This window comes from Procambarus clarkii, chromosome 50 (genome assembly GCF_040958095.1).
Source record: "Procambarus clarkii isolate CNS0578487 chromosome 50, FALCON_Pclarkii_2.0, whole genome shotgun sequence".
Lineage (NCBI taxonomy): Eukaryota > Metazoa > Arthropoda > Malacostraca > Decapoda > Cambaridae > Procambarus > Procambarus clarkii.
Window position 1 is genome coordinate 8,920,239 of NC_091199.1, and position 26,331 is coordinate 8,946,569.

Below are 26,331 nucleotides of genomic sequence, written 5' to 3' on the forward strand. Positions count from 1 at the left end.
CCAGACAGGGCCAACGGAGACACGACAAAACCCTGCAGGCCCAGAAACCTGCACCAGGCGACCGACGGCGGAGAAAACCCCGCTCGATACCTGCTGGATGAGGTACTGGGAGCTCTTTTACACCTCAAGCCCGGCCCAAGGTCAGGCCAGACCGGCCAGAGGATGGCCCACCAGGCAGCTGCTAGGAGCAGTCCACCGGCCCACATACCCCCACAACCAGGACGGGCCGGAACTGCCATACGAAAACAGGCCAGTGCGCCCTGGAAGTCCACGGACGAATCCAGCAAGAAGGCTTATGCTCGCAAGTAGGTCGTGTAACAAGCACAGACCACTGATGGTAATACAGTGTTCCCCAAAAGTGCCAATAGCACCACTGCACTCCACTGGTACTATCCCGCAAGTTCTACCAGATAGGCGGGACCCAAGAGCCAGAGCTCAAATCCTGCAAGCACAGCCAGGAGCCTCACCAGGTGAGTACAGAACCAACCCTACAACCCCCACACCTCACAACATTAAAAAGGGAGGGTCCCCTGAATGACTCCAGCATGGGTTGGACATGCACATGAGGGGGACAGGAAGGGGTGATAAAGGGACAGTCACTGGTGTGCGAACGGTCTCAGTCGTACAAAATTATACCTAAATAAAAACAGGTATATGAACACCGCCGCATCCAGCGCCCGGCCAAAAGACGCCAGACCGCAGAAACTCACCTGGCGAATGGTGGCTCGAACTTGACACGACTCAACCGTGCCCAGAAGAACTTGGGAGCACCGCCAGGTGAAGACGCCAGAGCCGGACCCGCAGGAGAACAGGGAGAGGCGAAGGAGGCGGTCCACACCCATGACACAGAAAACCGCGGTGTCCTCCCCACAACTGGGAACCAGGACACCCCTGGTGCAAAGGGGCACATACCGCAGCCAGGGAGAAGAACGAGAGGCGAAGCACTGTAGCAAAAAAGGGCGCAAAACCCCAGCACTGAACCATCGCCCAGACCAAAACAAACTCCACGGCGCATGCGCATAACACGCTGGCCGAACCGCACACCCTCTCTGCGGGAAGGCGCCAGCCAGGACTATTGCACGAGAAAAGGAGCCAAAAGAGGAAGCAGGAACAATAAAACCGGCCAAAGAAGCAAAGAGCCCAAAAAAAAGGGAACCCAAACGGGCGACAAGTAGCCCAAACGGGCGACAAGTAGCCCAACCGGGCGACAAGCAGCCCAACCGGGCGACAAGTAGCCCAACCGGGCGACAAGTAGCCCAACCGGGCGACAAGTAGCCCAACCGGGCGACAAGTAGCCCAACAGGGCGACAAGTAGCCCAACAGGGCGACAAGTACTAGGAGCCGACAGACGTTCCAATAATGCGGGAAGTAGCGAAAAACCTTCCCGTACCCTCGAGAACACAGAAGCCAACACTAGTCCCGAAGGCACACGAAGGCGCAGGCGCACCCGAGATCAAAAGTCACGCAGAACCCCAACGAACGGGGAAACATGACAAAAACACCGTCCCAAAAAACGGGGGAGGAAACATCCACCCACAGGACGGAACCAACCGACTCAAAGGCCAAGGAACCGAGCCCGGGGAGGGGCCGACGTCCAACAGCACGTACGGCGAGTGGGGAGGAAAGACCCCACTCCGCGTAACCACAAGCCCCGCCTAGAGGGGGATAAAACCCCCCACGGGGTCTAACGGGGCCAAGGCCCCCCCCAAGGCAGCCCCTCCCCAGCCCCGGGAACCTACACGACAGGCCCCGGGGCCGAGCCGTTCCCCCAAAGCCCCGGCCGTACCAGAAAACCGGGGCAGCCGTGAAAACACTAAGGAAGGGAGCCCACTGGCAGACTCATACAACACGGCTGGAGGAACAGGCCCAAATGCCCCCGTCACTACCCCGGAAGGGGAATTCCCCGAGACTGCCCGAGTCTCAACACCACGAAACACCCCGCCCTGAACCTACAGACGGTAAGGAACCGGATGCAGGCAGGAAGGGTGAACCAGGGGAAAGACAAGGGGGCGTGGATGCAACCAACACCCCCAAGTCCCAAAACGAAATACAACGGGGCAGCCCCGGGGCTCCCGGGGAGGAAACCACGAGAACGTTGCCACCACCAAGGCTCAAGTGCAACGCCCCTGCTGCCCGCACCCGCTTTGTTAGCACAACTGGGTAACCGAGCCACAACGAGCAACCAAACTCGCAGGACACCGGGTCGAAGGTGTCACCGACCCCACAGGCAGCAGACGGAGGCAAAACAGAGAGTCACCCAGAGACAAAAGGTGAGAGCAACCCTCAAACTCGCTGGAAGCGAGGGGGGGGGCTCTGGGGTCACATCCATCGGACCCGCGCGCCCCCAGGGGTTTCCCAGGGTCCCGAGCGTTTACTTTAAGAGGACTCGCGCTCAGGTAATCCCAGGCAGGGTACTGCTAACCGGCACCCAAGCTACCAAACAACTTTCTAAGAGCTGAACCCCCGGGACGTGTACACTCACGGGGACCTAGCAGGGGGTACCACCAGAAATACTCAGAACACAAGGGACACAAGGGGCAAGAACGAAGGCAGACCCCCCCACCAGGTATATAAACAAAAGAAAAAGAAAACCCCGCAAGAGGACAGCGTACCCAAGCGGAACAGAGCCGGCCGCTATGATTGGTAAAGACAAGCTGCACAGTACCCCGCGCCCCACCAGTGCAAACACCGCCCCTTACTCTAAGGCGAACAAGGGAGACAGAACACCCGAGCACACAAAGAGCGGCCGAAAACCAAGCGGTAAACGGCCAAGCAGGGGCAGGACCCAAGGAACTTGTGGAAGGTGGCCCCAAGCCCCAAGGGCAGTACTTACAGGGCACCTAGGGAAGGGAACCCTAGGCGCATGCAGCCCGAGTACTGAAGAATCACACCCGGCTCACGCACCACCTAGAAAACAGACACCACACTCTAGGTACAGTGCTGAAACAACCACTGGAGCCGGAGCACATAACCAGTGCCTATAGCATCAGCCGAAGAACTGATGGGTGGATAGCCGGCGTGGGAGGTCTGGGGCTCCCCCTTCCCCCTCCCGGGGAGGGGGGAGCTGCGCAGACAGCGGCGCGGTGACGTATGACGTCATACTAGTTTCCGTGTTTTCTGTTGAAGAGTTCTATTCACTAGTTCGGCTTAGGTAGCAATTTTCACCAGAATAGGGGTTTGTTTTGGAATGCTTACCTTTCTGGATGCTTGACCCGGTCGATGGCAGACATAGAATGCTTCCAACCACACGGGGGTTTCTATAGGCCATTGCTCCCCTTGCCTCTCTGAGGGGGCCAGGTTCTGGCTCGTGGTCCCCGGTAGGCCCTAGAACTCCATACACATGACTGATGCCAAAGTCTGACATTAGCATATCAGCCGGTAAAGCTCCGGGGAGCCGACGGGGCTCCCCCCAGAAAAATTATAAAAATAAATACTTTACTGCCTATTAATTATCATGCTAAAAGCTGATCATGGCAGAAGATATTAGTAATTTCATCACTATTATACTACCTGGCTATGATACAATTACTGCATGTTTATCTGTCATCACTAACTTCGAGTGTCACAATGTCATAATTATTGATTTATAATGATGTTGTAAAAATTGGCAAGACTACTGACGGGAAAATGTAAAAGTAAGGGAAAGCAAACACACACAACTGGGAAAAGCATCATAATATACAACTATTCCTTTCATGCATCTTTTGCACAATTTAAGTTCATAAAATGCTGTACATGTACAGCATTCACAATATGACAGTACAGTACTAAATTGCACTACCTTTTGTTAATGATTTATGAAACTATAGCTAATTAAGCTTTTCATATCATATTTAAGAGATTGAATTCAGACGTCAATAAACAAGAAACGAACACATCCACCACACAAAACTGTCTTACCTGCCAATGTATCATCTTCAAAACATGCACATCTTGTTGACCAAACCACACACTAGAAAGTGAAGGGACGACAACGTTTCGGTCCGTCCTGGACCATTCTCAAGTCGATTGTGAGAATGACTCACACAATCGCTTGAAAATGGTCCAGGACGGACCTAAACGTCGTCGTCCCTTCACTTTCTAGTGTGTGGTTTGGTCAACATATTTCAGCCACGTTATTGTGACTCCTCGTCTGCACATGCACATCATCTTACTTTAGCCTCTGATTATGCTTTATAATGCTATATCACTGAGACAAGCGATCTTTCACACACACAAATGGCCACTGCAGTATTGATAGCATTAAATAAAAAGCAGCTACATTTTTTGACTAACTATTTGCACTTTTACATACACTATAAACACTTTTTATCCAACTTTTTAGCATATACTGTAAAATGAGTTCTTTTTTCTGAACTAAGTTCAAAATAAAAACATAATTGGTGGCTGGTCAGCAAGCTATTGTGGAGGCACTATTATAGTTGATAGGCTCTGTCAAACACCAAGCAAATGATTTAACACCTAAAGTGCAATTATTGTCATAAGTTGATTCATTGGACTAATGCAGTTATCATACATTGATTTAAAATATAACTGTCCTTGTTTTACACAATGATGCTAATATGGATATAATAGCTCTATATGGATGTAGTAGAGTTAACCTTGACCATGAAAAAATAATAATCCTGTTGTCACTTCAAGTGCGGTTATTGGCACAAATGTTACCAATGCCAATGTGATAATTGTCATGGTATAAAATTTCATTATAATTACACATTATGTATACTGATTTATGATCACATGGTGTTCACAACTCAATATGGTTGTAATGAAGTGTACCAGGTCAACCAATCATCATTTGAACATATGTGATGAAGGAACTGCAGAAGGCCTATTGGCCCATACAAGACAGCTTCTATCCACCTATACCCATTCATATTTGACTTACTGGCTCATATGAGGTCAATATATTATATCCGTGATATAAATAAAAGCTGGTTAGTTTAGGCTATGGTCAACGCCTATTTATATCCACTATATAAATAAGAGCTATGTTCTATGGACCAATTAGCATTAGTTCTCATGTTTTATGGATACATACATTCATAGTGTAAAAACAAACGTCTAGACGTCCAAAGTCAACACCGAGGTTCTCCTGGCTCGGCCACTGTGAATAACTGACATGAGATCTGGTGTTGACAACTGGGGCTGGGGGCCACTACACACTTTGTTCAGAGCACAAAATCACCTACAATGTAGATATTAAGTTATTTTTATATTTCTGTATATTTTGCATCCAAGTTAATCATTCTATAAGGAAATAAATATTTTTTCTTTTGTTTTTGCACATTGGCAGATGTGCATGCAAATCCATAGCCGCATGTTAACACTTTTGCGCTCTCCGCAAAGGTCACTCAGCCAACTGAATGTGCGCGCTGCGTTTTTATCGCTTAAGCGTAAAAACAAAAATGTGTATACTCTTTTTACTCTTCTGATCTTAGTTCTCATGCTACGTATTTCATTTTGGTACCAACGTGTTCGCAATAAAATTCTCTAGAAGAACATTAGTAAAATAAGTCACGAAACATATAGGGATACCAGCACCAAATAAATAACTACGTAGATGACTCGCCGTGAGCGCCCATCAGCAACAAAATGTTTTTACTCTTGGGATTGTAATCACCTTCACACTTGTTCTACAGCGTTAATTTTGGTATCAATGGACTCGCAATGAAATTCCCAACACGGTGATATGAATATAAGCGTAGAATAATGATGCAGCCCGCCCGCAAGAGTGTGGGAAGTGGTGAAATTGTTACCCGGTATCGGTGACGGGACGACGCACGGCGCTTTGAAAGTTTATACTTATTTCACTCTCATGACATTAATTTTCTATGTACGTCATTCAATTTTATGTCAATGTGTTCGCAATAGAATGTTCTATGTGCCCATAGGTAAAAAATATCAACAAAGCGTAAGTTAGAATAGCGACAAATATAAAACAACGCTGGAACATATCAGTGAGCGTCAAACACACACGAAATATTTTTACTTTTGTTATGTTTGTCAAGATTATACTTGTTGCACACAGTTATTTTTGGTTGTATATTGATCGGAATAAAATTCCCTAAACAGACATATGCATATAATACATGATATGGGGGAAGCATTACCAGTATAAACGGCTAAAGTCACCCACCTGCAACCCGTTTGGGACAAAATACCATTTGATCGAAGTTATCCACACCTTTCATGAACTTATTGTACCATGCAGCCTAGTGGTGAGAAAGAGAGCCTCATAGCGCGCAGTTTGAAACAAACCCAAAGTAAATCGGATAAAAATTGAATTTTATACAAATATTTTAAAAGTAGACAAAACTTTATGTCCACTATGCGTTTACGTTAGACGAAACCGAACGCGCCGGCGCGTCCAGATAGCGCGAAAGTGTTAAAGAGGTTAATGACAATGAAAGGTCACTACTGACATGATCCATTATAAGATTTATATTGATCGAATTCAATAAATCAAATATAATCTACATTTTATTAGCTCATTATGAAAGTATCACTATCTAAGAAATCACGCAACTGGGACTAGTTAGTGGAGATATTAAAACTGTTTCCCCTCAAGACAATAGCCTTTGACTAAAGGAATGTTCATACAAGGCTGGTCAGATATTAATGCCTCAAATTCTATGTTTACAGTTTCTCGTCAGGGGAATAAAATCATTTTCAGTTACAGCCTTTGAATTCGAAAAGCTACACAATACTGTACTAAGAAATATCTTTTAATTTGAGTACAAAATGGAGAATTCATAATACTTTTGAATAATTTTACCAACTAATTTTTGGAAATATCTGTCAAATAAAGTTTTTGGAACAGATGAAATATCAAATATGCAACACACATACAAAACACTTGCACATTGTACACTACAGAAAATTAATAATTGGCATAATAGGGCAGAATGTATTTTGCTGTGAGAGTCAAGACGCATTTCCCTTAATACCAACAGGGCAACCAAATGAGTTTTGTTTCAGTCTAATGGTCGTATTCAAGTGAAAAATGGAGACTTTGTTAATGATGAAGGAACCTTTGTAGGGTTTTAATTAGAGCTTTTGCACCTATATCTGCTATATTATACTTAAACCAATATCAAAGCTTGTGATAAAAACAGTGATTAGCAAATATTTAAATAAAAAATAACACATTTCTGGGACCAATAGAATCTATCCAAGAATATTTAAAAAGCACTAAAGTAAATTTTGAAACCCATGAGTGTTTAAATAAACCACTCAACATTTCTAAATAGCAAACTAATCTTCAACTCTTGCTGTGGCACTTATATTCTGGTCCCCCCCCCACAGAATGGATCTATATGGGGCTAAGGGATAAAATCTCAGATTTCAAACAAATTGTAAAAATAAAAAATAATTTAATTTTTTTCAGTGACACTATTATAAAATACTGTACTAAAAACGTTATGGTGAATTTTTTTTTATTTTAGTAAATAAAATACACAGTCTTCATTTCCTAATAGAAAATATGATAAAAGTAACTAAATACTCATCCATAAGTGCACTTGTGAAGCCAAGTCACTCAAGTAGAGCTTTGGGAGTAAAGAATATCGGTACTCATTTCCGATTTTGAATTTTTCAACACCGCTCATGTTCACGGTGATCCCTTACTCACTGTTCTCATATTATTTCAACACTTTCCATCATAAAATTTCTAAGAATCAATCGGTAAATATGTGGCAAAGAATTTGTCCTATTTAAAGAAAATTAAAATAAATATTAAACAAATGAAGGATGACTTTAGCATGACTATGAATGCAGTTTAAAAGGGAAGCAGCAGGAAGAAGAAAATGATGTGGAAAAAAGTAATACTGTATGTAAGAATGTGTTCAGTTTGAAAATATACGATGGGCTAACGTGATGCTGCTACACTGATTTATTTATTTATTTACTTTCGTTATTAAATTTTATGAATGGAAATACAGGAACCAACAGTAAGACCAAAGTTGGATTATGCTATATACAAAGTACATAAACCAGCATTAGACTTGCAAGGATGAAAATATTCAATCTACTAAAAGCACAATGAATTAAATTAACCATTAATCTAATGTGACCTTGGTTGAGAAAAAGATATTTGTTGTCTACTCTCTCACTTAAATCCTACTTCACATGAAGCAAACAAAAAGTGATGCTCCAAGAAGTGAAACACACAACTATTACTGAAATGAAACATCCACATTTTGTCTTCAAAACCAGAATTCATTCACCTACTATCAGTAATATAGCTCACCTGGTGGGATCTTGGTGCCAATGACTTCACCGTTGGTTCTGGCCTGTGGGGACACAGTGCCATTTACCTTCTTGTCTTCAAATTCAATCTCTTCGTAAGGACGGCCAGTTTCTTCCTTGTTAGTGGTAACGGGGCCAGAAATTGTGGGACGGCTGTTCAAGACGACAACATAAAACTGGTTACAACTTTAATCATTTTCACATTTAGAGATTTCAATACTAAATACCTTAACTGCCATTTTTGAAGAAAATACTTTGTGATTCTGAGAATAATTATTGATATATCAAGCTGAAAAAAGATCCATATTGGAAAGTTTGATTGGAAAAGATGTGCAGTATTTTATATAAAACAAAAAAATGAATAATGAATGCAAAAATATATGAAACTACAATGACAATTGAGCATTGCTAAAAGTGCACATACATTTTTAATCAAATTATATTTTAGCTCAAAGACAAAAGTATAAACACTAAACTGTTTTCTACATATTACCTAACTGTCAAGGAAATATAGCATAAGTAACCACTTAAAAATCATAATGATAATTTAAAATTAAAACTATTAATGTTTCAGAGTTGTTAAAACGAGTGTTATTTTATTGTCAAATTACTATCTATTCATACTAGTCATCTAGAAGGATGGAAAGCGACTAGGGTCTAAGTGTTTTATATTGCAGAATAAAACCAACCCCCAAAAAATGAGGCAGAGGAAGTTCCCTGGTACCAGTTAGGGAGGTTTCCAAACCCCAGTTAAGGAGGTTCCTACACACAGGTTAGGGAAGTTCCCTGGAACCAGTTAGGGAGGTTTCCAAACACCAGTTAAGGAGGTTCCTACACACAGGTTAGGGAAGTTCCCTGGTACCAGTTAGGGAGGTTTCCAAACACCAGTTAAGGAGGTTCCTACACACAGGTTAGGAAAGTTCCCAGGCACCAGTTAACACTTTAGCATTCCAATGATATTAAAATGTGTGTATATATGTACAGTACTTCACCAGTAAATGTTCAGAGGACACTAAAACGCGTATACACCTCGGATTTTTCAAAAAATCACTTTTTAATTTTAAGATAGCGTATGCAGAACTTATGAAGGGACCAACCAAAGTATCAGGGGATGATAAAGAGATCACCTCGCCCAACCACCCATCACTCATGATGATAATTGCTCTGCATGCGAGTATTTTCACAATGCTTTCCAAATTACCCACTGGAAAAGTATGAAACTTATGTTTTTGTTTTCTTTTCACAGCAATATAGACGGATCATGCATGCACATTTCCATATTTTTAATTTTTATTTATGTTGAAAAATAAATGAGAAATGTTGAAATGTTCCTAAATATATGTATATTCAGTGCCATTGTGCATAATCTGTTATCAATACTTTTTTGTTATAATTTCTCTAGCAAATTTATTTGCATTCTGACATCAAATTTATATTTATAACCCAAACAATTACTTATAAAATGGAAAAAGAAATAAAAATTTTTAGAAGTCATCGAGGAGGATCTTGAGAGGCCCAGAATGTTTATGGTCAGACATCGAGTGACTGGCCGGTCAAAGTGTTACGGAAGGTCCTAGGCACCAGGTAGGAAGTAAAGGACTAGTTAAGCAAAAATGGAGGGATAAAGGTTGTCTATATCAGGTCAGAAGCCACAATTATATATGGGAAAGGAAACGACAATTCCCTAATATTTGATCCAGAGAAGAACAATGGTGAAACTCTTAGTTTTTTTTTTTTAGTTTGTATTTATGAAGAATGTTAAGTAGATATAATGTTTTATTCAATCAGTAGTTATACAAAATTGAAACATTAAATTTTGAAACTCGAGGACTGATATTTACGAAACCAATTCTCTGCCTTTCAGTCTCCAGTAAGTGAAACTGTCCTATATCCTTTTTTTTTTTTTAATGCAGTAATACTCATTTTTTCTATATATTTTTTAACTCCCTATAATCTTTCACTAGTTGTTTATAGCATAATGTATATCTTTTCTTCTTTACTCTTATATAATACCTACTATACTTATGGTTCACACCTTAAGGTTTCCCATAGTTTTAGGGGCAGGAAACCATATAGGCTTAACCAGGTCCCTATAGGCCAATTACTAACCTTTCCCAGGATGCAACCCCATAACAGATTAACTCCCAGGTACCTATTTACTGCTGAGTGAACAAAGGAATCAACTGAAAGAAAACATGAGTAACCTCTATCCTGTTTGGCAATTGAACCCGGGAGCTTCAGGCAATATTTCCAGGCACAACTGTCGGGCTTTTGATGAAATTGAACAATGTAAAGTCCCTAAGAAACCAAATAGTTTTGGGAACATCTGCCAATATTTAACCCATTCATAAACTTTAATAAATTAGAATAGTACTTGGCAATATTTCACACAGACACAGGCATTGATAAAAAAAAAATTACTACTATTTTTTACCCCATTTACCCCTTTCCCAATGTGAGGTGGTGTCAGCCTAGATGAAACAATATGGCTTGGAGAGTAGATAAACTTATGAACAAATCCCACAAGGGCCGTGACGAGGATTCGAACCTGCGTCCGAGAGCATTCCAGACACTGCCTTAATCGACTGAGCTATGACATGGTCAAAAGGAGTTGAAACCGAAGTTCTACTGAACTTACAACATGGGGGGGGGGGAGTTGTGTAAAACCCTGGTTTGTGCCTCAGAGAAGCTGCAGGATCCAGTAAGTTCAGTAGAACTTCGGTTTCAACTCCTTTTGACCATGTCATAGTTCAGTCGATTAAGGCAGCGTCTGGGATGCTCTCGGACGCAGGTTCGAATCCTCGTCACGGCCCTTGTGGATTTGTTCATTTGATGCATCACACAATTGTGATTTGTGTGTGTAGATAAACTTGTTTTAGAGCAGGGTGCTTGGTTGCCTCTTAGACATGACCAGCAATTCTATGAGGCAAGGACACAAGCAAATCACAACCTGGCTAGGTCAACATATTTTCCTGTCATAGTGTGGCTCTTTTTTCCAATGCCAGTCAAGCCCATTAGTGGGGGAAGGAAGACACTGACATTCAGCTTGGAATGACCTCTAGAAGGATCTTTGTACAACCTGGATGGGGCTCTGGGAGTTCTTCCGCTCTTCAAGCCTGGCCTGGGGCCAGGTTTCTTTTATGAGAGCTTGGTTCAACAGGCTGTTGCTTGGAACGGCCTGCAGGCCCACGTATCCACCACAGCCCGGTTGGTCCGGTACTTCTTGCAGAAAACTGTCAGGTTTTTCTTGAAGACTTCCACTTTTGTTCTGGCAGTATTTCTTATACTTGCTGGGAGGATACTGAACAACTGAGGACCTCTGATGTTCATACAGTGTCCTCTGATTGTGCCTATGGCACTTCTACTTTTCACTGGCTCTATTCTGCATTTTCTTCCATATCATTCACTCCAGTATGTTGTTATTGTACTGTGTAAATTTGAGACCTGGCCCTCTAGTACCTTCCATGCATGGTACTGTATATTATTCGACACCTTTCTCGTCTCCTTTTTAGGGAATACATTTGGACAGCTATCGGACAATCCCAATAATTTAAATGCTTTATTGGGTTATGTATGCTGTATATGTTCTCTGTATGCCCTGTGAGGGGAAAGTGAGTATTAAGCAGTACTCAAGGTGGGACAGTACCAGTAGTTTAAATAGTATGAGCACTGCGATGGGATCCCTGGATTTGAAGGTTCTTTTAATCAATCCAATTTTTTTTTTAGCTGGTGCTGTATTTGCTTGGCTGTGCTCTTTAAGCATTAAGTCATTAGACCATTACTCCCAGATCCTTTACATGTTGCTTCCCTACTATGGGCAGATTTGATCGTTTTGTAACCTGTATTTTGTTTAAGGTCTTCATTTTAACCATACCTAAGTACCTGGAATTTTTAGCAGTTAAACATAGTGGTATTTTCTACTGCCCAGTCAAAAAAATTATTATCAGCTTGTAGTTTTCAATGTCTTAAGTAGAAGTAATTTTCATGCTGATTTTTCTGTCATTTGCAAAAGATGACACGAAGCTGTGACTTGTATTTTTGTCTATATTTGATATGAGAATAAGGAAAAGCAGTGGTGCAAGGATTGTGCCCCGAGGTACAGAGCTTTTAACTGTGCTTGGACTCTATTTGATCTGGTTGACTGTTACTTTTTGCATTCAGTTTGACAGAAAACTAATTATCTATTGCCCTACTTTCCTACTGGCCTCATTTTGTGGGCTATCACTACATAAGTCACATTTATCAAATGCCTCTGCAAAGTCCATGTATACCACATCTGCAGTCTGTTTTTCTTCTAATGCATCGGTAATTTTGTCATAGTGGTCGAGTAGCTGCAAAGGAACAATCCTCTCGCTCTAAGTTCATGTTGATCTGAGTTAAGGAGATCATTGGACTGCCTAAAACTGGAGATCTGACTCCTGATCTCTCTCTCTCTCTCTCTCTCAAAAACTTTTATGTGGGATGTTAATGTGGCTGGTCTATAATTCTTAGCCAATCCTTTGCTCCCTCCCTTGTGTATGGGAGCAATACCTGCTGATTCAAGTGCTTCTGGTATCTTCCCAGTGTCCAAGCTTTTTTTCCACACTACACTGAATACTTGTGCTACTGGTACATTGCATTTCTTTATAAATATTGAATTCCATAAGTCTGGACCCGGGGCCGAGTGCATGGGCATGCTGTCAAGTTCTCTCTGCCAAAATCTGCACGGTTCATGTTGTTACCAATTATATTTTCAGATGTTTGGATCACGCATAAGAAGCTGTCTAGATCTTTCATTCAGCTACACTACAAAAAACTCCAAGGAAGACACTTTTAAGAGACTGCCAAGTACAGTAATGCTCTACTGTTAGTTGATTCTGAAGGGACAAATCATTGTGAAAACAGATGGCCAAGTGCCACACTAGCTATGCAGCCAGGGTATTTAAGATGTGCCAATGCTCTAAATCTCTTGGGCCCTATGCCAGCACAGTAAACAATGCCTCAAGAGTGATATGTATAGCTTCCACAGATCTTGTGCACAGGGTGTAAGTTCTTCCACTTGCAGGTGTTCTTCCACACCTACAGCATGGAAGAAACTTGAGAGAATCATGCCTTAATATATACAGTATATATAGTATGTAGGTTCAGGATCATTTGGAGTTGAGAATGATGAGCATCTGAAGACCCAAAGATGATGGATGGGTGGGTGGCAGAAAGAGCAAAGACCAAAATCAGATAGAACACCCTCTGAGAAGATGAGTTTATTATTGGCCAAGAATATAGGATTTGAGCTTGGACTGAGAATTGCCTGGAGAGGGAAGGGGGGGGAGTTGTTGAGAGTAGATCAATGTTTCTTTGGAAGTCATCATAGGCTAGAGAGAGAAATCTCCAATAAGTATTTTCCTTCCATACTAATGGCTGGTAGAGGAATTTGAAAAGATCCATGCTGTGCTTCAGAGTGCTTGTCCACCTAGCCTGGCTACTGTTTTCACATATTTCTCTGTAAACATAGTCTTAGGGAGCATCTGAGAGTTATAGCTCTAAAACGGAAGAAACATGGGAAATCTGATAATATTTTACTTAGGCATGAGAATGGTGGATAAACTTGTGCATTACAATATTTTACCCTGCCGTAGTGTGAATAAAATTATACCGTAAATGGCAATAATTTACACTGCCTCTTGAAAGGATAAATTTATACCTAGTACTATTTTACCCATCCCATGAGCTTGCAAATTTATACTGTACCCTTACTGTACTTGACTACAAAAAATAAATCGACCAATACATCCTAAAACTGCAAATAAACGACAATCGATGATCAAGTCTATTGTCCCACCCCAAGTGTCCGGACACTTTTTATTAAGGAACTTCCACCAACATAAGCAAAGCATTATTAGGCATTAAAAGAGCAAAAAACCTCTTCTACCAACAAAATATTTACATTAACAAACTTGTCTTCATGGTAGAGCTCTTATTTAAATAATTCCAATAAAACAAATGTAATATAAGTTATATACAAGAATTTCTTTCAACTAAATTACAGGTACAGTATGCTGCTGATAAAAAAATTATTCTGCCCAATGAAGGCTTAGGTCTACTCGTCTGCTGCCAAACCTGAGCCAAAGCACCCAAAATAAGCCACCCAATGAAATTCAGCTGGAAATTACTTGTTGGTATCATGCTCGGAGTCAATAGGAGCACTCGGAGCAGAATCAGCATCGTTGGTTGGGCTTTCAAGTGGGAGTGGACTTGGAGGAGGGGTTGGAGTGCGCTCAACTGAATCCAGAATAGGTTTATAAGATTCCTTGTGTTCCAATGTGGCTGAGGAATCTTGGTTTTCCTCTGTGTTGGTTATATCCAGGGTGCCCTCGTTTCCCTCCAGTGACTGGAGCGAGTTGCCTCCCTCCTCTACGGCCCCACCATCATACCACCTGCGAACCATCGCCAACAACATGCACACTACTTCAAGTGTTCCATGGGACAAAGGTAAGATAATGCAAAGCCAACAGAAACTGAAGAATGCAAGGTATAGGAAATAAAGGACAGTCATCATAAAACGTTAAGAGGGAGTACGAAAGGTAAAGAAAGCAAAATTGGTGTATAAATAAAAACTTATAATATTAACATCGGTTAGAGAAAGGATTTGTGCTGAACCATCTTGCTATTTAGTAAAACATAAAATAGTTTTCCTTGGCCCTGATTATTGGTCATTCTGTGGTCTGGCTACAGTATAATATTTGTTAAACATTTTGTATGTAACAAAATTAAACTGGGATACTGTATTTGGAACTTTAAAGTAAGGAATTCAAAAACTGGGTGGAAAACAGGATTTGAAAGGTGATACAAAACTTAATGAAAAATAATGAAAGGTAAAGAAAACTAAAAGAGAATTAAGATATAAGAAAGGAAAGAGCAGGTACAAAAAACATCCCATGGAACACTTACACAGTTACTGCCAGGGCCAGAATTGTCAAATTTGGAATTTCACTTCCCATTCTCCAAAAATTGACTTGAACCTCAGAAGATGCAAGATAGCCAATAAGTGCTATACCAACCTAAATATAAATACCCAAACCCACACACACACACACGAAATGAAAGTTATGATGTTCCGGTCCGTGCTGGACCCTAATCAAGTCGTGGGTTGGGTCATTTGTTTCAACCACTTTATTGCAACATTCTCTGTAAGGTACCTGAAGGCAAGTGGCGAGTGTAATGTACCTGACAGTACGCAGATGAGGAGTCACAATAACGTGGCTGAAATATGCTGACCAAACCACACTAGAAAGTGAAGGGACAACGACGTTTCGGTCTGTCCTGGACCATTCTCAAGTTGATTCTACCCGACAGTACCTTACACACACCAACACCATAGTGCACCAATACTGAATAACTACCCAAATATCTTTATTGTATTTACATTACCTACAAGACAGTTATACCACAGATATCAACACAGATGCAACATATCTACACAGTATGTTACTCAAGTGTGAGTAACATCTACTGTAGCAAATCTACTGTAGCAAAGATTTTATAGGAAATACTATTTGATTACTATTATTTTGTTATTACTATACCCATGATAAGCTTTTCATAATTATAAAATATTGTGCTATACATTTGCATATTCCTGAATATGGCAAAGATCTACAATAAAAACAACAATTTTTATCAGTAAAAATAAGTACACTAATACTGTAGCTTCAAACTAATATCTAATAACTACAGATCATTCCAGCATCAGCTTTACCTAAGAGGATAAATCACAAAATATGATTCCTTGAATACACTGATGCACATGAAGCACTATTAATCTACAGTAGTCAAATACTCCAATAATTTCTAATAAAACACAGTTAACAGCCAAAGAAAAATGTAAAAAGAATAAAACATGTGCAAATCCAACATTAATTAAGCATCACTCGAGCAAATTTTGCCCGTTGGGAACACGCACACAAACCTATTTTGGTAAAATTCTTTGATGAATGCATAAAGTATATGGAACGGGAAAGACGATGCTGCTCAGGAAAATAAAGCAAGGTCTGAAACACTCGCCACACTCTAGGAAGAACCTCAACACTGACTCAATGTTTATACACAATACAAAGCAACATGCTGCCCCTAACTTATTCCAATCACAGAGTCACTGGTAGCTGAAATTCCAAATTAAACTGGCCCTGACAGGTTTAGCTAATGCTAATATGCATCACATTGACTTTTCTGCATTTAACATGAAAGGACAAAATTTGAACCTTGGCATAACTACTATTTTCCTTAAAAATTCATTTGGAGAAATTTATTTAACCTTCCACTTAAATCTTACATTTAACAAATCTAACTTTTTTCTGTATTGCATTTTAAGTATTCAAAGAAAATGAAAGCAAGATGAAAATTTTAAATAGCAATATTTGGTTATGTAATATTGAGGTCTTGTGCAGAAAAGTGATACCCTGGAAACTGGGAAAGACATGCAATTTAGTAAATGGAGACACAATATGACAGTCAACACCAAGAATATAATATATGGGAATACAGACATGCTTAGGATATGCAGATGCCATTCCACTGAGAACTAGTTGTATCATTATGGGGCCTAAAGTCAAGACTTTGAATACAACCTTACACCCACAAATATAAAAAAACCTCAATCCAGTAGCACGCAACGTGTAATGATTATTTTAGTAATTCAGTTTAATCCCAATGCTAAATCCAGAATCAGGATATTGGTTGGTGACAATTTTATTGAGTTAGAATTCAAACACACATACTGTAAAGGGAATTACTAACACTTGGGGTGTGGTGTTAATTTTTGATGGTTAAGAACTTTTCAAGTACATAAAGGCCTTTACAACTAGTTCCAGCCTAATGATATATTTAATGCTCAGGTTAAAAACTGCTAGTCTATTTGTAATGTCAACTGAGGTGCAAAGCACCAAAATATGACACATTTCAAAGTTAATAAAATAAATATAAGAAAACACTTAACTGGCCAATATTAAAATGCAACATCTGAATGCATTAATAACTAAAAAAATAAAAATTGGGTCAAATTATGGAACTCTTGAATAAGCACACATCTGCATGATCACTCAAGGACAAGGGGGCAGCTAAGAAATTGTACGACAGTGAAATAAGTTACCTGCCTCCTTGTCCAAATTTGTCACATTGCTAACTACAGTATAACAATCAGTATTATAATGCACAAGAAAAACATTTGTTTCTTGGATATCAGTTGTATCATAACTCACATGGACGGAGAGTTGATGGTCTTAGGGGAGACGGGTTCCACGACTGAGAGGGGACGGGGGGCCACTCCGCGCTTCACCTTGTAAGTTCCTTTGGCACATTCCTTTGATAGTTTCTCTGCAATAGCCTCTAGCTCCTTGGCAACCTAAACCATATAATTATACAATAACAAATCTCTAGCAGAATAAATCTAATTAAAACTGGAATAAAGTTTAAGGTTGGCCATTATCATGTCTAATAAAATTTTACTAATACAGTACTCATGTAAACAAATAGCCAAAAAATGTAATAATGAATCTACTTATAATTGCTTTGTATAATAAATTTGACTTGCCAATCCATGATCTAAGAATTTAACCTTAGCCTATTTTTGGTAATACTGTATGTTTATAAGATGCCTCCACAGCCTAAGTATGCATTACAAATAAAGGAAGAGTACAGTATTAAATGCCTGTCTACCATTCATTTCAATCAAAACCGAGTTCCATCTGTCACTCCTAATATGGCAAACTTCATTTAAAGACTCTTAAAAAGGTAGTGTCAACACTAAATACAATAACAAAACACATTCACATACATATTACAGTATTATATTTGTACCAATTATCATTCAAAGCTGGCATCTACAATAAGTTAAGTGGTTAGCATATAATGAAATGAAATTAATGTAACCTTGCTAGACTCCGCCATGACAGTGGCTTCAGCAGCAAAGAGGGCCTGGAGGCTGGAAGAAACGTTGGGGATCCTCTGGTCGTACAGTGTTGGCAACTCGTCGTACAGCTCCTAAAGAAAACAATCATCAATAGCATGACATTTTAAAACTAAAACAGTGTTGAAAATGTGAACTGTACATCAACAATGCAAAGCATTCCCTCTTAATAATATTTTAACAAAATAATGTACTTACCTTTTTTTTCAAATTTTAAATTGTATTTAATTTCACAAATGAAGAAATGCTAAAACATAATTACAACACAGTTTTGTATACATTAGGCCTAAATTAAAATACTATGCAAAAGTTGTTTGGTGCCCATATCTAAAAAAGCTTACAGGATATTACTACATGAAAAGTACAAACACACGCTACTAAACGGCACCCAGACCTAAACCACAAGAGCTAGCGGAGTTAAGTCAAGCTAAGAAACAATGGTATTGAAAAACTGAACAGTGGTAGAGGGGATGGAATAAATTATATTTGAGATTAGTGACTGCCAAACCATTGGAAACTTCAAGACATCCTATAACAAATATTACAGGGTAGACAAGACACCACAGTTCACATCATGTAAGTACAGTACACTTAGGTAATTACTGTACTGTACTGTACTCACTCTTTGTAAGTACAGTACTGTATTCACTCTTTATAAGTACAGTACTGTAGTTCAATTATTTTAAATATTCATATTATATCACCTAACATTGAATGATGATAAAAATATGGGCAAAATGTGATGATTTTGTCATATCCATGGAAGTGTTAGTCAAAATAAATAAAATAATACCTTGTTTAAAGCCTCATATGTGACACGCGCAGTTTCTAGAGTATCTCGACTGCGAGCAATCTTGTATTCGTCTCGACGGCCAGCCCTCTGTAGATTCTCCAGCTGATGTCGCTGACTGTCATAGTCTACTAATTTACGCCCACGTTTATCAATCTTTTTCTGTGACAAAGAAGTATGAAATTTGAATAACAAATAGGGTTAAAGCAGAATAATCTTGAAAACATGATTTAAACACACAAAGCTTAACTAAAGATGTAACTTACTAAGAAACATGAAAGGGATCTTCATCAAAGTTAGCATAAGATGTATAACATGATTACTACATACAAAATAGTAACAGGAATCAACAAAATAGATATAGAGGAATATTTTAAACCTGCATCTTTAAGAACAAGTAGTCATAGATTCAAGCTATGGAAACAAAGGTACTTGAAAAGATATAGGAAAGGGTAGATAGTTGCAACACGTGAGGTGGCGGTGGATAGCAAAATCGTCAATAGTGTCAAAGCGCCATGTGACAAAAATTATCGGGAAAACAGGACACCGTGAATAGAGCTCTCATCCTGTAACTACACTTAAGTAATTAAGTATATACCGTAAAAAACGACTACTCGTCTGATCAATGGGAATGCACTAAACAAATACTTGCTCACCACAAGGAGTATTGTATGAAGCAACACCATGCCAGTGCATGGCCTGAGCAATGACAAAATGAGCGAGTTGAGCAAGTGGCGGCAACACTCTTATCCTGTAACTACACTTAGGTAATTACAACCAAGTGACAGAACATTATGTAAAAAATATATAAATTTAAACAAATATTCATTCCCCTAAAGATGACACTAATAGGCACCTACTAATTCTGAGCAACAAATTTAAACTACACAAATTAGTTCTTCACATAACAAAATTGCAACATTTAAAAGATACAACTTTACAAGAGTAATTTTTAATTGAAACATTCAATTTTTGAGCAAAGGCTAAATTCAAAAATAACCCTTCAAATATTTATTCTATTTTAAGGTTGGAAAGTTTTTGTTCATAGCATATTATTAAATTCATTCATTAGCTGCCTCATCAGAGGATGACTTGGGGACTTCCTCAATGTATAATTCAAAAGCATTCTCATTCACTCAAGAAAGAGAATCTACTCTGGAAGAGTATTTTAAGAAAATTGAACATTATTTATGTACAGTACCTGAACAAGAAAGGTGGTATGGAAAAACAAGATAGTTGGATAAAGAATGTGAAAAGCAGGAAGAAACAAATGTAGAGATGCTGCAGAATGAGATGAATGTGATAAAACCAAGAGATATTAAGTGAATGGGTATGTGGCCATTAGAAGAATGAGAACAGTGGTGAAGATGAGGAATATTGGAGTAGAGAAAAAAGATGGTTTATAAACAAATATGAACAGTTTATAATGTGTAAAAGGTTATGATTGTAGGGTCAATATTCTGTTCCCTCTTTCTCTTCTTAATTTTCACCTCTTTCAATGTCTTCTTCCCTTCATCACAATCTTTTACCTTCCCCTCGTCCTTCTCTTATTACTCATCCTTTCATTTATGCTTCACTTTCTTTACATTTTGTCCATATCAACATTCCTTCCCCTCCCATTTACTCCACCTCTTGCTTCCCTCCCCACCTTACTTCACCCCATTCTTGCCCTACCCCTTGCTTCCCCTCCCCACTTACTCCACCTCTTCCTTTCCCTGCCCTTTAATCCACCTCTTGCTTCCCATACCTTCCTTCATCTCCCTTACTCCAACCCTTCCTCTCCCTTACTCCAACCCTACATTACTCTCCTCTTTACTCCACCCCTTTTCACAACGACCCTGAGAAGAATGCGGCAGTACTGTAAGTACATATATAAAATATGGCCCCAAACACACACAGAAGCTTCTCTCACACTGTCACATGGTCCCATTCCCCAATGCTCAGCCAGTGCTGCTCACTTTTAGCTGCTAGCATAGCATAGCACACTCTTCACTCACATGTAGGAATTTAGTGGCACCATGTGCCAAGTTTCGCACCTGGCCTGAGCACACTAGCACAGGTTGATGTCAAGTGATGGTTCTCAGGTTTGCTGTTGTCCATGGCAATTGTATGGTTTGATGTAGGACAATGGCAACTGGATAGTAAACTGTTGCACATGTAAATCACTGGCATATATCTGCAGTTTGTAATATCTCAGATTTCACCTGTATCCAAGATGAATCTGCATCTAAGTATGCATAGTACACATTGCAGTGAATGTCTATGCAAATGGTAGCATGCATTTCCCCTCAATGGATGAGGGAGCTAAACCTTACCCACACTTGGAGAATTGGAATCAAGGAGACAAAGACATGTAAAATATTCAGTGCAATTGTTCAACTGTATACAGAGGTCGTGTAGGATGTCACAGAACATGCCCCTTCAAAATGCAAGAAAAATCACAGTGAAAATGGAACAACAATTTAGTACCTTTGCCTTACCAAAGGACAGAAGTATAAAGACACAGGGATGGAAACTTGAGGCACAAAGAAGCTATAAGGATGTTAGGAATGACTCCTGTTTGTTCATTTGACTCCTGTTGTGTAAGAGAAGTGAGCCATTAGAATGTATGAGGAAAAGAGAGAGGCTAGATCTACTACAATAATATTAAGAAATATATATGACAAGAAATAAGAGGGTTGGGTTTCACTGCATTAGACAGCAGACAGCTTGTAAGGTAGAGCCAGTAGGCGACTCAGCAAGCATATTTAGACGAGATCACAAACCCCCGTGAAAAAGGCATAATGTACCAGCTTTGATTAAAACAGTAAGGACCCATTGCCTAGGAGAAGAAAATAGCTCTCATCAGCCTTGTTTCTTTTTTCTTCAACACACAGGATGCTTTTCTTCTAACACACACAGTTGTCTTATATAAAGATTATTATATAAAATATGGTTATAGATTATATATAATTACAATTATGTAATTAAATTAGATGAGGATGTCAAGTGGAATAATGGTAGGAGGAAGAGGATGGGTGCAGGAGGGAGAAAATGAATCAAACTAGGGGGAAAAGGAAAATATGGGGCAAGGAGAGAGAACAGGAAGGAGGGAAAGGAAAAGCTAAATAGGGGAATGGGTGAGGAGACGAGAGAAAATTGGGAACAGGCAGATGAAAGAGGTGATGGTGAGCAGGAGACATTGGTGTGTGGGAGGACAGCGAGGAAGCTCAGGAGGAGGAAGAGAAGGTAGAAAAAAAGAGAGACTTCAGTCACCCTGAACTCCGGGAACTGCTGCTGGTAGGCGGTGAGAGGGGTGAGAGTCTGGTCCTGGAGCTTGTGGCAGAAGTCAGTCCACAACATGTCGGAGTTTTGAGCCTGGGCATATAGCAGCTCATGGCCCACCCACTCCGGCTCGTAGACCTCCGCCAGTGTCTCGAACAAGCTCTTGCTGGCTCCGTGCAACGCTGAAACAATGAACACAGGTGTCACTGCTTATCTATAAGCACAATAAACATGACCCCTACTCCCTACCCATAAACACACCTATGCAGCCACATACATTACAATATACTGTACTTAATGAGCTAATCTTGCCAACACAGGAACTGATTTTGTAAGACATAGAATAAAACAAACAAATGGCATTGCAGATATACCATTGTAAGGTAACAGCCTATGATAAGAAACTTGTATCTGATGTGTGGAAAGGATGTCCTTCATACTATTGTAACAAATTGCCTGTAGTAGCCAATATCGTTTACCATTATCGGAGATAGGAGGCCTGTTAAGCTTATTAAGGTCCCTTCAAAGTCAATGACCGACCTTCTCCAGGATGCAATCCACAACAGTTGCTTAACTCCTGGATACATATTTACTGCTTGGTGATGTGGCATCAAGTGAAAGGAAACGTGTCCAAACGTCTCGCCTTGCAAGGGATCGAACCCCAGACTGTGAACCGAATGCTCTCACCAGTGCACTATAGTAATAGATATTAAATACTAAAGCAAAAATATGCATTAACTTTTAACAGACAATACATATTTAAATTGGGAAATCAATATATTAAACCTCTTAACGAAAAAAAAGCTCACAAAATAAATTCACTTTACACTCTAACTCTCGAAATACTAACACACAAAGAGCAAATATTTTATCCCACAAGAGCAGTGCAATTCCACTAATAGCAAACTGTAGTAAGCAGTCCCTCAATCCCTTAACAACTGGATGGTTGAGGGGGGGGGGGGGGGGTGTTCTCGGCCCCTTAGTACTGACCTCGCTGTGATCTTGGCACCAGTTCAATAACTTAAATGTTGCAACTATTTACTCCAGGTTCTTATCCACTGAGTGTAAAATGCTATAAAAGTATCAATTTGTTTTAGATGTGAGATTAAATAAATAAATAAATAAATAAATAAATAGATAAATAGATAAAGAGAGAGAGAGAGAGAGAGAGAGAGAGAGAGAGAGAGAGAGAGAGAGAGAGAGAGAGAGGAGAGAGAGAGAGAGAGAGAGAGAGAGAGAGAGAGAGAGAGAGAGAGAGAGAGAGAGAGAGAGAGAGAGAGAGAGAGAGAGAGAGAGAGAGAGAGGAGAGAGAGAGAGAGAGAGAGAGAGAGAGAGGAGAGAGAGAGAGAGAGAGAGAGAGAGAGAGAGAGAGAGAGAGAGAGAGAGAGAGAGAGAGAGAGAGAGAGAGAGAGAGAGAGAGAGAGAGAGAGAGAGAGAGAGAGAGAGAGAGAGAGAGAGAGAGAGAGAGAGAGAGAGAGAGAGAGAGAGAGAGAGAGAGAGAGAGAGAGAGAGAGAGAGAGAGAGAGAGAGAGAGAGAGAGAGAGAGAGAGAGAGAGAGAGAGAGAGAGAGAGAGAGAGAGAGAGAGAGAGAGAGAGAGAGAGAGAGAGAGAGAGAGAGAGAGAGAGAGAGAGAGAGAGAGAGAGAGAGAGAGAGAGAGAGAGAGAGAGAGAGAGAGAGAGAGAGAGAGAGAGAGAGAGAGAGAGAGAGAGAGAGAGAGAGAGAGAGAGAGAGAGAGAGAGAGAGAGAGAGAGAGAGAGAGAGAGAGAGAGAGGAGAGAGAGAGAGAGAGAGAGAGAGAGAGAGAGAGAGAGAGAGAGAGAGAGAGAGAGAGAGAGAGAGAGAGAGAGAGAGAGAGAGAGAGAGAGAGAGAGAGAGAGAGAGAGAGAGAGAGAGAGAGAGAGAGAGAGAGAGAGAGAGAGAGAGAGAGAGAGAGAGAGAGAGAGAGAGAGAGAGAGAGAGAGAGAGAGAGAGAGAGAGAGAGAGAGAGAGAGAGAGAGAGAGAGAGAGAGAGAGAGAGAGAGAGAGGAGAGAGAGAGAGAGAGAGAGAGAGAGAGAGAGAGAGAGAGAGAGAGAGAGGAGAGAGAGAGAGAGAGAGAGAGAGAGAGGAGAGAGAGAGAGAGAGAGAGAGAGAGAGAGAGAGAGAGAGAGAGAGAGAGAGAGAGAGAGAGAGAGAGAGAGAGAGAGAGAGAGAGAGAGAGAGAGAGAGAGAGAGAGAGAGAGAGAGGAGAGAGAGAGAGAGAGAGAGAGAGAGAGAGAGAGAGAGAGAGAGAGAGAGAGAGAGAGAGAGAGAGAGAGAGAGAGAGAGAGAGAGAGAGAGAGAGAGAGAGAGAGAGAGAGAGAGAGAGAGAGAGAGAGAGAGAGAGAGAGAGAGAGAGAGAGAGAGAGAGAGAGAGAGAGAGAGAGAGAGAGAGAGAGAGAGAGAGAGAGAGAGAGAGAGAGAGAGAGAGAGAGAGAGAGAGAGAGAGAGAGAGAGAGAGAGAGAGAGAGAGAGAGAGAGAGAGAGAGAGAGAGAGAGAGAGAGAGAGAGAGAGAGGAGAGAGAGAGAGAGAGAGAGAGAGAGAGAGAGAGAGAGAGAGAGAGAGAGAGAGAGAGAGAGAGAGAGAGAGAGAGAGAGAGAGAGAGAGAGAGAGAGAGAGAGAGAGAGAGAGAGAGAGAGAGAGAGAGAGAGAGAGAGAGAGAGAGAGAGAGAGAGAGAGAGAGAGAGAGAGAGAGAGAGAGAGAGAGAGAGAGAGAGAGAGAGAGAGAGAGAGAGAGAGAGAGAGAGAGAGAGAGAGAGGAGAGAGAGAGAGAGAGAGAGAGAGAGAGAGAGAGAGAGAGAGAGAGAGAGGAGAGAGAGGAGAGAGAGAGAGAGAGAGAGAGAGAGAGAGGAGAGAGAGAGAGAGAGAGAGAGAGAGAGAGGAGAGAGAGAGAGAGAGAGGAGAGAGAGAGAGAGAGAGAGAGAGAGAGAGAGAGAGAGAGGAGAGAGAGAGAGAGAGAGAGAGAGAGAGAGAGAGAGGAGAGAGAGAGAGAGAGAGAGAGAGAGAGGAGAGAGAGAGAGAGAGAGGAGAGAGAGAGAGAGAGAGAGAGAGAGAGAGAGAGAGAGAGAGAGAGAGAGAGAGAGAGGAGAGAGAGAGAGAGAGAGAGAGAGAGAGAGAGAGAGAGAGAGAGAGAGAGAGAGAGGAGAGAGAGAGAGAGAGAGAGAGAGAGAGAGAGAGAGAGAGAGAGAGAGAGAGAGAGAGAGAGAGAGAGAGAGAGAGAGAGAGAGAGAGAGGAGAGAGAGAGAGAGAGAGAGAGAGAGAGAGAGAGAGAGAGAGAGAGAGAGAGAGAGAGAGAGAGAGAGAGAGAGAGAGAGAGAGAGAGAGAGAGAGAGAGAGAGAGAGAGAGAGAGAGAGAGAGAGAGAGAGAGAGAGAGAGAGAGAGAGAGAGAGAGAGAGAGAGAGAGAGAGAGAGAGAGAGAGAGAGAGAGAGAGAGAGAGAGAGAGAGAGAGAGAGAGAGAGAGAGAGAGAGAGAGAGAGAGAGAGAGAGAGAGAGAGAGAGAGAGAGAGAGGAGAGAGAGAGAGAGAGAGAGAGAGAGAGAGAGAGAGAGAGAGAGAGAGAGAGAGAGAGAGAGAGAGAGAGAAAAAAAAAAAGAGAGAAAGAGAGAGGGGGGAGGGCTTTTACAAGTACCTGCTGTTGGGTAGGCCTATGCACAAGCTACTATCAAGAGCGACCTATTCAGTAGAGCAATTAAGAGATATGGTGTGGATGTGACACTGGTAGCTGCTTCATATGCCAGGAGGCCGGTACTGGCCAGACAGTATAGAGGAGAAGTGTGCCTGCACCACCTGCTGATACCAACATGTAGCGCCTGCTCACGTCGGTACAGGATAACGGTACAGGCTCAACGGCGCAGCATTATACACATGCACCCTAAAAGCACGCCAACGGTACAATACATGTACTGTACCCCTCTCCCACCCCCCCACACACGACAATGGTGCAACACGTGCACAGCCTAACCCCTTCCCCTCCAACAATACGCTAAAAGTACAACACATACACACACGATCCCACTTTCCCACATACGCCAAGGGGGGACACACGCACAGGCTAACCTCCCCACACCAC

General features: G+C 41.1%; 1 protein-coding gene across 17 annotated transcripts in view; it reads right to left on the minus strand.

Moving 5' to 3' along the window:
* Positions 1 to 26,331, minus strand: part of Amph (amphiphysin) — a 185,232-nt gene that overhangs the window by 17,900 nt on the left and 141,001 nt on the right. For 16 of the 17 annotated variants that reach the window (XM_069303478.1, XM_069303479.1, XM_069303480.1 and 13 more), the window contains 6 exons: positions 22,236 to 22,426; positions 18,984 to 19,142; positions 18,154 to 18,264; positions 17,484 to 17,626; positions 14,400 to 14,663; positions 8,252 to 8,403 (listed from right to left, as the gene is read on the minus strand). In XM_069303478.1, the coding sequence (XP_069159579.1) occupies positions 8,252 to 8,403; positions 14,400 to 14,663; positions 17,484 to 17,626; positions 18,154 to 18,264; positions 18,984 to 19,142; positions 22,236 to 22,426 (1,020 nt within the window). The remainder of the gene's footprint in view (positions 1 to 8,251; positions 8,404 to 14,399; positions 14,664 to 17,483; positions 17,627 to 18,153; positions 18,265 to 18,983; positions 19,143 to 22,235; positions 22,427 to 26,331) is intronic. The other variant, XM_069303470.1, reaches the window with a different exon arrangement.